At 48.7% G+C, this 12,289-nt stretch overlaps 1 protein-coding gene across 7 annotated transcripts in view; it reads right to left on the bottom strand.

The window, feature by feature from the left end:
* Shank2 (SH3 and multiple ankyrin repeat domains 2) overlaps nucleotides 1-12,289 on the bottom strand; it is a 433,832-nt gene that overhangs the window by 287,338 nt on the left and 134,205 nt on the right. For all 7 annotated transcript variants that reach the window (XM_038318246.1, XM_038318236.1, XM_038318225.1 and 4 more), the window contains exon 11: nucleotides 2,382-2,448. In XM_038318246.1, coding sequence (XP_038174174.1) covers nucleotides 2,382-2,448 — 67 coding nt within the window. The remainder of the gene's footprint in view (nucleotides 1-2,381; nucleotides 2,449-12,289) is intronic.

Genomic DNA, 12,289 nt, shown 5'->3' with positions numbered 1-12,289 from the left:
CAGGATGGGTTTGGGGGTGGTGGTACAGCAAAAAACATCTAGAACAAATAATGACCAGGACTCAGGAGGAGGTGGCGGCATTGTAACAATCCAAGTGACAATACACACTGAAGGTTCATCTTCTGAAAAGTCACATGTCTTTTCCCATTAAGCAGTCACCAATCTTCAACTTGTAGGACTACTAAGGGGGTACAGTCCTTGTCACACCGTTCCTAGAGCCTGGGGTAAGAGAAGGGACACAGAAACCATCAGTCTCTGAGGTCGCCACCTTCTAAAGAGCCTGGGTTGGGGTGCTTATGAACACAGTAATTTGCCAAGGTCTTCCTAGGAGGCGTGGTCAGGGAAGACCATATTGGAGGCAGTGAGCTCTGACCCAGGCATCTCTGACCCCTTGTGTTCCTGGTCCCTGTGGACACTTAAGGGCAGCACAGACTTTGTGTGCTGAAGGAGACAGCTTGAGTCTCCAGCTCACCGCAGCAGGCTGTAGTCTTAGGATACACAGGTTCCTGTTGGGGTCTTGTTGGAGCTCTGGCAACAGTCAAAGCTCCCCTTTCCTGAGCCCCAGCAGGGACTCTTTCCCTCCAAGCCTCCACAGAACAGTATCATTGTACCCCATCTGTGAGGTGCCCTCCTGGCTGGAATAGCACTGACTCTGACCTCATGGGACACTCCGAGGATAAATTCCCAGGCCTGCCATCTCTCAAAGGGAAGCCATTTCCTTCTGAAATGGTAAAAATCTTAGGAGAAGTTGAACATGAATCTAGGACCTGTGAACAGGGCAACTGTATCAGCAGGTGAACTCACTTAGCATCCGATGTCAGTAGTTCTCAACCTTCCTAATGCGGTGACCTCTTAATACAGTTCTCATGTGATCCCCAAGCATAAAATTATTTCACTGCTTTTTCATATCTGTAATTTTTCTACTGTTAGAAATTGTATTGTAGATATCAGATATGCAGGATGTCTGATATGTGACACCCCCCATAGGAGTCTCTATCCATAGGTTGAGAACCTCTGCCCTAGATGAAGATGTATATATGTGAGCAGGACAAGATACCTATATCAGGTAGGACACTAGCAACTTGCTTGCAGCTGGTACGAGGCTGAGGCTGGCAAGCATAGAGAATACCTTGAGAACCTAGGACTCTGCTTGGTTTGAGCTATATACACATCCCTCCTCTAACAATGCTGATGCTCAAGGCAGGGTGCAGGGTAATGCAAACCAGTTGCCTGACTGCACATCACGATCCAACTTCCCCAGTGCAAGGTAGGTCCCAGCCACATTCGATGCAAGACACATATTCAGCATGGCGAAGATGTGAATGCAAGACATGGTGTCGCTCAACCCTGACACCCAAAGCAGGTTGAGGGCACAGGCAGTGAGAGGCAGATGCCATCTGCTTCTTCACAGGGCCTCAAGGAGCCCCATCCCAAAGCCCCTCAATGGGGCAACTCCACCTTCAAGGGCTCACCACTGCTGGTCCAGTGGGCCTGCTCCCCGCTGCAGGTCCTGTGGAAGCCCAGTGCTGGAGGGCGCAGGCCAGCTGGCTCATCCATTGTACAAGACTGGGCCCAGCCCATGGTAGGGCGGTGAGAGCAGGGAGGAGCTCCAGAGATGGCCCTTCTGGTTGGCACAAGGGGTACTAGAAAGGGGAGGGGGACACCAAGTAGAGGTGATGGGAGGGTGGGAGAGAGGACTTCACATTTTCTTCCCCTTAGTCACCACCCATTAGCTACACATGAGTCTGTGTGCCTTCCAACAAGCACATCTAAGCCAGCTCCCCCATGTGTCTCCCGCTCCCCCATGTGTTTCCTGCCCCCCTCCCACGTCTCCTGATTGGTACCCAGACAGATTCCCTGACTTGTTTCCACAGATTTTTAAAAAATGACTGGTTTGAAAGCAGTTTGGGGCTCACAGCAAACTCGAGAGAAAGGTATGGAGATACCCCCAGTCCTCTCCCTCAGGCACCATCTCCCCCAGGATCAGCATCACCCGCCAGTGTTGCTGGAGCCTCACTGTCTGCAGAAATGTACAGTGACAGACAAACATTTAAAATCAATTTTGGGAAAATCAAGAGATCTGAATCAAGTGGGACCCTAGACCAATCCCTAGCAGAATTAAGCATCCCTGCTTCTGAGGACCTAGACAATTCAGACGTCCCTGTAGCAGGCACTGTCAGGAGAAAGGAGAGTGGGACTCTTCAAGGGAGGCACACTGCACAGTTCCCACGGTCTTCACAACCCTCCCCGCTATCAGGGAAGGGCTCCCAAGGCACACTGGTGCCGGTGCCTCTGGGGCGTTTTGCTGAGAGCTGGCTCTGCAGCAGCGCCAGGAGGATCTCAGATGGCAATGGCTGTGGCTTCTCACCAAGCCTACTCACCGATGTCTGTTTCCTTGTGGTTCTTGATGTACTCTGCAAGTTCAAAGTTCCCCGCTATTATTGCCACCTGCAGAGTGAGAAATCACAGATTTCAATGTCAGCTGCACAAGCCTGGGTTTCTGCGTGCTTCTGTTATCAAAAGCTGTCCTCATTTCATGTCTGTGGCTCTGACAGAAACTTAGAGAAAGGGCTGATTTGGCTTGCAATTCTAGGCTACAGTTGTAAGAAATGGGTCTCAAGAAAATGACCACACAATCCAAAGTACTCAGCTGAGTAAAAGCTGTACCTCCGGAAGCAAGCAACAGGGGTCCTATATTTATGCCGAACATAAACGGATCCTGTGCCTTACCCAAGTGGCCAGAGCACAGCTTCACATTCATACTCTCCTGTCTGGCTAACAGTGCAGTTTCTAGGGAGAGATAAAGCTTATTATACACTTTGATTTCAAGAAATGCTAACCAAGGCAGAATCTGAATTTCTGCCAAGTGGTTTCTTTACAATTTTTCAATGTAGTTTTGTCTTATACAATTATTTGATAGAAAAAATACATTTTTTGTTTATATTTTCCACGTAGCCTTTTACTGAGGGGGAAACTGAGGCAGGAACTTTATAGCATCAATCCACAATCAGGAGCAGAAGGAGAATAAATGCAATGGACGCTTGCTTGTCTCTACTGAGCTCAACGTCTTGACTCTTAATACTATTCAGGGTCCCTGACCAGGTTAGGACTTCCCATATCAGTTAACAATCAAGATAAGGCACACGGGCTAAGTTAATTAGTTAATGCCTCTCTTCCCAGGTGGTTCTAGATTGTGTCAAGCTGACAAAGGCCTGCGCCAAGAGGTGTGCGTCCATCAGTACTCAGCAGCCCTCATCAGGAAATTCGTGTCCTACTGTGGCCTTTGTGCATGGGGACTGTCTGTCCAGAGGCATTGGGACTGTCTGTCCAAAGGCATGGGGACTGTCTGTTTGTCCAGAGACATGGGGACTGTCTGCAACGGTGGTGGGGTTGGGGAGAGTGTTCAACAAGAGCTCAGTCTGTGAACTCCCCATTAAGGATTGTGTCCTATAAACTCAGATGGCTGGGCTGCTACCCCACCCACACCCATGTTCTTTAGTGAGGGCTAATTCTGATTGTCAGCTTGACAGGGGGAACCTAGAACCCCTATGGAGACAAGCCTCTGGGCATGTCTGAGGGAGTTTCTAGATTGGGTTAACTGAGGTGGAAGGACCCACCATGAATGTGGGTTACACCATCCCATAGGCTGGAATCCCTGACAGAACAAAAAAGAGAACATGAGCTGAGTACCAGCAACCATCTCTGTTTCCCGACTGTGGGTACCATGCCTTCCCCATCACGATGGACTTTATCCACAAGCTGTGAGTCAAAACTGAGCCTTGCCTCTTACAGCACTTTTGTCAGGCGCTCTGTGGCAGCAATGCTAAAAGCAACTCATAGTCCCACCTTTCTGATTAGACACAAGTCCACCAAACTGGAAAGTGAGACCTCTGTGATGGTTTGAAAGAAAATGGCTTTCCAAGGGAGTAACACTATTAGGAGGTATGGCCTGGTTGGAGGAAGTACGTTACTGTGGGGGCAGGCTTTGAGTTCTTTTTTGTTCAAACTTCCCTCGGTGTGACAGACAGTCAACTTTCTGTTGCCTCTGAGTCAATATGTAAGGACTCTCAGCTCCAGCACCATGTCTGCCTGCATGCTGCCATGCTCACCACCATGTTCCCCGTCATGATGATAAAGGACTGAACCTCTGAAACTGTAAGTGAGTCACCTCAATTAAATGTTTCCTTTATAAGAGTTGCCATGGTCATGGTGACTCTTCACAGCAATAGAAACCTAATTAAGTCAGCCTCTAAATGTTCTTAATGCTCCCTGAGCACAAGCTATTCCACCCCGAGACGTGAGCCCAAGCACACAGATAGCCTGCCTAGGATGTGTCAGTCCCTGAGCTCCACCTCTAGAATCTTCCAAAGCAAATGTGGTGGAACAAGCTATAACCACAGGAGATGTAGGCAGGAGGATCAGAAGTTCAAAGTCACTCTTGGTTACTTAGTGATGAGACAAGCTTGGGCTACAGTACACCCTGTGACAGAAAGAGTTAGGGGAGTGAGGTCAGGAAGAAAGGGGAAAAGAAGAGAGAAAGCGTGAGCCTTGACTGGAAGCCATCCCAGCATAGCTCTGTGGTTCTGCATCTGTCACCTGATACTCAGGAGCAGCCAGGCAGGTGACACCAAGTATCCAGTGGATGCTCCTGGATCCCTGAATAGGCCCAAGCCCAGAGAACTATAAGTCAATGCGTACACTGCTCTAGAGCCTCTGGGATGAAGCCAGCAGAAGTACACCCACAACAAAACCCTGAGATGCGGGTTCAGCGTTATACACGCCTACTCTGAACTGATGTCAGGCAGCAACATAAGGGGGCCCTGAGGACTGGGGTCTCCCTAGGAAGAAGCAATCATCAGGGCTGTAGCATTGGCTTCTATTTTCGGCTTCTTTACACATTTTCCACTTACCCACCCCATAATCACATGATCAGCTCCACAGAAAGGTTTGTTCTACACATGCCCTAAAGATGACTTAAGATGAGCACCACAAGCTGAAAACATGGTGGTCAGAAGGGAACTGGATATGTTTGGTCGGCTGACATTAGGGTTCAGCCATGCAGCACGGGGCAGTGCCAAGGTTTACCCCTGGGATCCTGTGGCTGCATGGGATTCGAGCTCAAGCTGCTGCCCAGCTGTTAAGTCCATGTCACAGCCCCAGAAAGAGATCAAATCCCCAAATCTGACGGACGCTTGGTGATGAATGCCTGTTACATTCACACCACTTCAAAGTTGTAAAATTGGAAGCTGAGCCAAGCCCCTCCCCTCTCCCTCCCTCCCTCCCTCCCTCCCTCCCTCTCCCCTCCAATCTTTCTCTGTACAAATGAATCTCTCTCCAGTTTGGAGACTCAATAGCATGCTTAGATGTATATGCCTGGCTGTAAGAAATGGGTCTGGGGTCATATGCCCCCAGTAGTTTTATGTCAACTTGACACAAGTTAAAGTCATCAGAGAGGAGGGAACCCCAATTAAGAAAATACCTCCATAAGACTTGGCTGTGGGGCATTTTTAAACTAGTGATTGGCAGGGGACAGATAACCCAGTATATTGTTGAGTAGTGCCACCTCTGAGCTAGTTGTCCTGGGTTCTAGAAAAGAGTAGACTGAGCAAGCTATGGGGAGCAAGCCAGTAAACAGCACCACTCCATGACCTCTGCATCAGCTCCTGCCTCCAGGTTCCTACCTTGCTTGAGTTGCTGTCCTGACTTCCTTTGATGAAATCAGATAAACTCTTTCCTCCCCAAGTTGCTTTGGACATAGCGTTTAATCAAATCAACAGTAAACCTAAGACAGGTCTAAGAAAATGACCACACAGTCCTGAGTATTTCAGCAAGGCGGAAAGTTTTACTTCTGCAGAAGGCTATTCTTAAGCAGGGCCCCCTGGGGTTTATTTCTAGTGAATGTGGATCTTCTGTTCCACCTCTCATTCTACAGAACTGGCTGACTGTTATAACGCAGGGCAGCTGAAGAGCAGAGCACAATCTGGAGCAGAGAGTGCGACCTTGGGCATGAATCTTGGTTCCAAGAAGTGCTGACCCTGGAGGAATTTGAGTTTCTTCCAAGTGGTTCCTTTAGATTATTTTAAGTGGAGTTTTTTTTCCAGCACTCAGGAAGGAGGCAGTGACAGGTGGACCTCTGTGAGTTCGAAGCTAGCCAGGACTATGTAGTGAGACCCTGACTCAAAAACAACTGTACATTTCATTGACATTGACTGTGTGTGTGTGTGGTGTGTATGCGCACATATATGCATGCGAGCACGTGTGTTTTCCTGTTGGTTCTGCCCATCAGTAATCCCAATGAACACAGATGTTAGGACTGGGAATGGGGTGTAGATGGTTTTGAAACTGTTACAGACTGCAAAGGCTGAAAAATTGGAAGCAATGTAAAATTGCAGTATGCAGTGGAAATATAAATTTTACAGGGATTCATTTTCTCTTATTGTGATGTTAAGTTGGGAGCATCACCCCATCCCTGGCATCCATCCCAGCCCCCTCTGACCTGGGAGTTGCATTGGTCTGGACTCTCCCTGGCCTGGGAGTTGCATTGGTCTGGACTCCAAATCCCAGCATGCCAGGTCCTGACCCCTTCCCCGGGGTCCTGTCCCCAGACCACTCCCACAGGGCATTTAAGTGGGCACCCAGAGGAGGAACACGTGGTCCCGGGTTTTGTATGTGCTCCCCAGTTTTCTCTCTCCCCTGCCATGCTCTCGGCCACCTGAGAGTGCTGCACTCATTAAAACATGGGCATTTTAATTCGGTTTAATTTGGCCTGATTGGATTTCTGTGTGCTGGCAGAGAGGATTTTTCTTAACACTTACCTGTAGAACCTCGACAATATATTAAACACATATTCAATATACATACTATGTATTATACATACTTAAAACATGTATATATGTATGTTTAGATATAGATTTACCATGAACGTAGAGTGTTTGGGAAGAGGAGGGAAAGTGGCTCAGGGAACAAGGTTGGGAAAGTGATGAAGAAGACAAAAGCTATAACATGTATATGTGTGGATACAGTGCAGCAAAACCCATTACTTTGTACAATGGATCCTCACTAATGGAGATGCCAATAGAGACGTACTCTCAGCTGGAAAGGAGGGGACACGCTAGGGGAGCTTGGGAAGGCCACCCCTGCTCTAAAGTAGCACACAGCTTGCTGGAAATGGATTCTAGCTCTCTGTGGAAGGTGGACCTGTCAGGAGATGGAACTGAGTATCAAGATGAGGAAGTTTCTGGGCATGGCAGTGAAGGAGCAACTGCCCTTCCCACTGCTCACAGTGACATGCAAAGAACAGGATGGGACCGCCAGATAGGAAAAAAAAAACCCACAGGACAGAAGGTGTGGCAACTTCGCAGCCTGTCATGTAGTCAGAATGAGAAGTCCATTCATCCTGCAGTAGGGAACAGCCAGCACTTGGCTGGAATGTCACTGCCTTTAGTCCGTTAGCACTCATGGGATTACAGGGACAGAAGACATGAACTTGCTGCTACCTCAGCTACCAAGGCTGAGGCCTCCACAGTGTTCTGGGCAAAGCAATTATGTCTGCTATGCAAATGAAGCTGGTGTAAATATTTATGAATCGCTTGCCTGTTTCTCTCTGGGGAACCTCCAGGAAGCATGGCTACCCAACCCCCTCCATCACCAGTTCCCCATGCTTCCCAAAGATGTCTTAAGAGGGAGAAAAGCAAGGGACAGAGCTCTATAGCCCGCTGAGGCTGTAGGGCTAGGTGTGAGAGAAGGCAGGAGAATGTCTTCTTTGGTCTCTGCCATGTTTGCCAGTAGGAATAACTCAGTAGCGGCACAATGTCTTCAGCGCTTGTTCCACACGCTCTGAGCTGCTGAGCAGAAGCGGGAGCAGACAGTGGGAGCAGGTGACCTGTCCACCACAGAGCTGGTTGTGCCCGTGCTGGCTAGCTGTTGTCAACTTAGCACGAGCTAGAGTCACCTGAGAAAAGGAACCTTAACTAAGAACACGCCTCCGTCAGACTGACCTGTGGGCAAGCCGTGGTGTAGTTTCTTGACTAATGATTGATGTGGGAGGGCCCGGTCCACGGTGGGCGATGCCATGGGTAGGTCTGGTCTTGGATTATATAATAGAGGAAGCCATGGAGAGCAAGCCAGTAAGCAGCTTTCCTCTATGGCCTCTGCTTCAGTTCCTGCCTCCAGGTCCCTGCCTTGAGTTCCTGTCCTGGCATTCCTAGATGAATTGTATGCTAACCTGTAAGCCAGATTAACTTTCCTCCGCAGGCTGCTTTTTGTCATGTTCTTATCACAGCAACAGAGAAGCAAAGACGGTACCAAAGCCAACTGGGGGCCAGATCCTCTCCTAACGGACAGGGCAGAGGATGTGCCTTGACCACTGACCACACTTTTAACAAGGCAGACTATTAGAGTACCAGGCTGGTGCTCACTCCCAGTCACCAGCCCTCTCTATCTTGTCTTTGCCTGGAATGAGGCCCCTGTGATGTCCACAGTAGGTAGGGACCCTTTGAGGATACTTCAGGCACCTCCCAAGAGACAGTCAGTGGGACTCCTTCATGGAGAGTCAGGGTAGATCAGATCCAGCCCCAGAGGGGCTCTACCCTCTGTATGCAGGGGCTCTGGGAACCCTGAGGGCTCAGGACACTCAGTGAGCAGGGACAACCCCTCCTCCAACAGGACCCCCTGCTGAGGCAAGAAAAGGTGCTTATCTGGCTCCTGTTCATGGAGACACCTGGCCAGCAGAGCATCCAGGAAATGAATCACCAGAGAAGGCGCAGCTCCCACGTCACTGGATCCCCTAGTTATGGGGAGGAAGGGATGTGTCATCTGTTTTCATACCTCAGAAACTGACAACCGTCTTCTCTGTGGCGCCTCAAACGCTTACACTTAACATTAATTTCGTCTCACGCTCTTTGAGGCACAGCTTCAGAATCCGTAACCTGCCAATCACACCCTAAGAGGAGTCGGGCACACAGGAAGAGACTGCACTCAGCCTCGTGGGTGAGGTTGAGACCACGCCTGGGGAGGACGACACTGCTGTCACAGGGAGCATGTACACACACCAGTCTGTTCCACAGAGCTCAGGGAAACACCACAGGCAACTCCTCCCCAAGTCCTTCATCTTGCCAAGCTCCGAGACCTCCTTACACCCCCAGAGCAGCACCTCAGTACTTTACCCATGGAGACAGAATGCCTCTAGAAACAACACCTCAAAGTCCCAGCTCTCTCCCTCCTGGCTCATGCTTGCTTCAATTTTCTCATCATTATGATTTCAAGGAATCCCTTTATCTCTGGGTCCTGTGCCTAAACCCTCTGAAGAGTTTAGGGTTTGAGAGGAGATAAGGGATCCTGTTCATCTTGATGTCCCTGGTACAGTGTACCCCACCAGCCCTAGAACCAAAGACTCAAGAATGAGGTAGTGGGAGGAATCAGGACAGCTGTGCCAGGACTAAGAAGAGGGAGCCTACCATGCAGACCCCGGCCACACACACACACACACACACACACACACACACACGCACACGCACACGCACACGCACATAGCCTGCACACTAATAAACATAAAATTCAGAAGGAAATGCATCTGTGGAGGAGCACACTTAAACACCTTCCCTAAACACTCAATTTCCACATTATTTACATACTGACAGGTATCGTAGGTCAGCTAGAGGGGATCTGAAACGCCCTGGCCACACAGGTCCTGTTCAACACCACATCTTTCTCTACAAGACATGAGCACTGGGGCTGCTGATCTCATTCTTCAACTCAACTGGATCTGTAGAAAACTAAGAGATGCACCCTAGTGGATCTGTGAGCGCATTTCCTGGAGGGATTAACTGAAGAGAGGTGAGCCTCCCCCTGAGTTGGCAGTGCCTTCTCAGGGCAGTCCAGATAGAAAGAGGTCTTGGGAGAAGGCCTGCTGCCTCCTGCTTTGGTGTCTGTCTGGTGAGTGTGGCTGTCTTGCTGCTGTTGCCGCTACCACCACCATCCTTTGAGATGTCAGAACCCAGCTTCTTCGTCCTCCCATTATGGACTGAAGACAGTTCCCTAGGAATCTTCCAGGCCTTCAGCACAAGATTGGTACTGCCTCGTGGACTGAACAGCTACAGGGTTCTCAGCCTCCACAGCATGAGAAAGTCACTGCTGGATGACCAGGACAGGATCATGTAAGCCGGTCTAATATATACCCGTTCTATCAATTCTGTTCCTTCTTGGAAGCCTGATGAAAACATCCATAGATTCTGGCATCTATAAGTTCTGGCATCCAGAGGTTCTGGCATATGGCAGGATCCAGGAACTGGTCCTCTATGGACATCAAGGGGTAAGTTATGGCATGTCACTCTGAAGAGGGCGGTCACTCCGGGCTTGCTCATGTGACTGCTGGAGGGTGGCAAAGATGTAAGGTGCAGGCCAGCCTTAAGGTGGGTCCCAAGGGAGCCTGCACTCACCTATCTTCTTCCATTCTCCAGGAGGCCAAACTGGCTTTAGTACAAGGTGACCTCAGGATAGACTTCCATGTAGCAAAATCCAAACTTTCTTCTCTTCCTGAGACTGGCTTTGGACTTCAAACACTACCATATCTAGCACATAGGACAGGGTAGGGGCAGGGTAGGGAGATGCCATTCATTGACAGAATGGGCTGCATTTTGCATCTTATCGTGTCCAATATTATCTGTGTGACACAGGCTATATGGATGTGCCACAGGAAACAAAAGGTGACTGGGCCACCTGGATCAAAAAGAAGCCCAATGGGCTGGAGATATGGTTCAGGGACTAAGAAGTCCTACTCCTCTCGCAGAAGACTCAAGTTAGGTTTCATGCATCCACACCAGCAGCTCACAGTTATCTATGCCTCCAGTCGCAGGGGATCTGACACCACTTTCTGGCCTCCATAGGAGCTACACATGCATACACATACACTCACAAACACATAATTAAAAATAAAAATAAATCCTGTTTTTTTTTAAAAAGAAAGAGGCTCAAAGGTCACATGTGCTCTGGAGTCTGGAGCTGGGGTCTAAAACCACACTTCTCAGATGTCAAAGCACCCTCTAGTTAAGACAGCTTTGAAAGTAAGCATTGATGCTGCTGACGTCTCTCCCACAGATGCTGGGCTCCATGCCAGGTTCCTAATTACAAGGGAACCAGGTTGCTGGCCCCGCACTTGGGTCTAGAAGATCCCATTTGAGGAAAAAAAGCGATCTTCTACACTGACCTAACCAGCAATCAAAGCTACACAATGGCCCAACTGGTCTACCTTTTGTTCCAGGGTCCAGCTTCCAGCAGAGATATGGAACTTAGGCTAACCTGAATATCTGCCATCTCCTTGGAGAGTGACCACCTGCCTGGTCTGTTATGCAGAGGGGATTCCACTCAATGGTATACAGTTCCATGTCATAAAAATATATATCATGTCAAAGGAAATGCTGTAAAGGATATCAGAGAAATATCAAAGTCTGGCTTGGTCACTGAAATAAATGTTTGCCATGAAAATATGAGGACCTGAATTTGTTCCCTAGAACCTATGTAAAAATGGTGGCCTGTGTTTGTAATCCAAGGGTTGAGACAGAAAGAGGCAGATCCCTGGCATTTGATGATTAGCTAACTTCGCTGAAATGGTGGGCTCCAGGTTCAGTGAGAGACCTGTGACCAAAAAGGGTGTGGGGACTGGAGAGATGGTTCAATGGTTAAGAGCAGAAGAGCCCTGTCTACTTCTTACAGAAGATCTGGGTGCCTCATAATTATCTAATTTGAAGGAATCTGATGCCCTCTCCTGGCCCCCAGGGCATGTTATGTACACACACACACACACACACACACACACACACACACTTATGCACGCAGACATGCGTGCAAGAACACTTATGCTCACCCTGCACAGAAGTGTCTTCTAGATTATTTCAAATCCAGTCGGGTTGACAACAAAGATGAGCCATAACATGCTCAGCTCTGATGCTCTATTATACGGCCAAACAAGGTAATGTGTGTGTGTGTGTGTGTGTGTGTGTGTGTGTTTATGTGAACATTTATGAACACACACACACAAAGAGATGGAAAGAGCAATAAAGAACATCAGAGAAATGTGGACACTTTCTTGAGGTGTTTATTATTCTAATTATCACTGATTCTCACATCACCCAAATGCAGTTTCATATTTAGTAATAAAATGTGAATTTCTCCTTTGACACAGCAATGGCTTTGAAGGGTACCTTTTATTCTCCAAAGTTTCCACAGAAAGCCAGCAACTCCCCCAGTGTTTACAGAGAAAGGATCTCTAACAGGAGACTGATGGATGCTCAGC

This window comes from Arvicola amphibius, chromosome 1 (assembly GCF_903992535.2).
Source record: "Arvicola amphibius chromosome 1, mArvAmp1.2, whole genome shotgun sequence".
In the NCBI taxonomy this organism is placed as follows: Eukaryota; Metazoa; Chordata; class Mammalia; order Rodentia; family Cricetidae; genus Arvicola; species Arvicola amphibius.
This window is presented reverse-complemented; position numbering and strand designations above follow the sequence as displayed.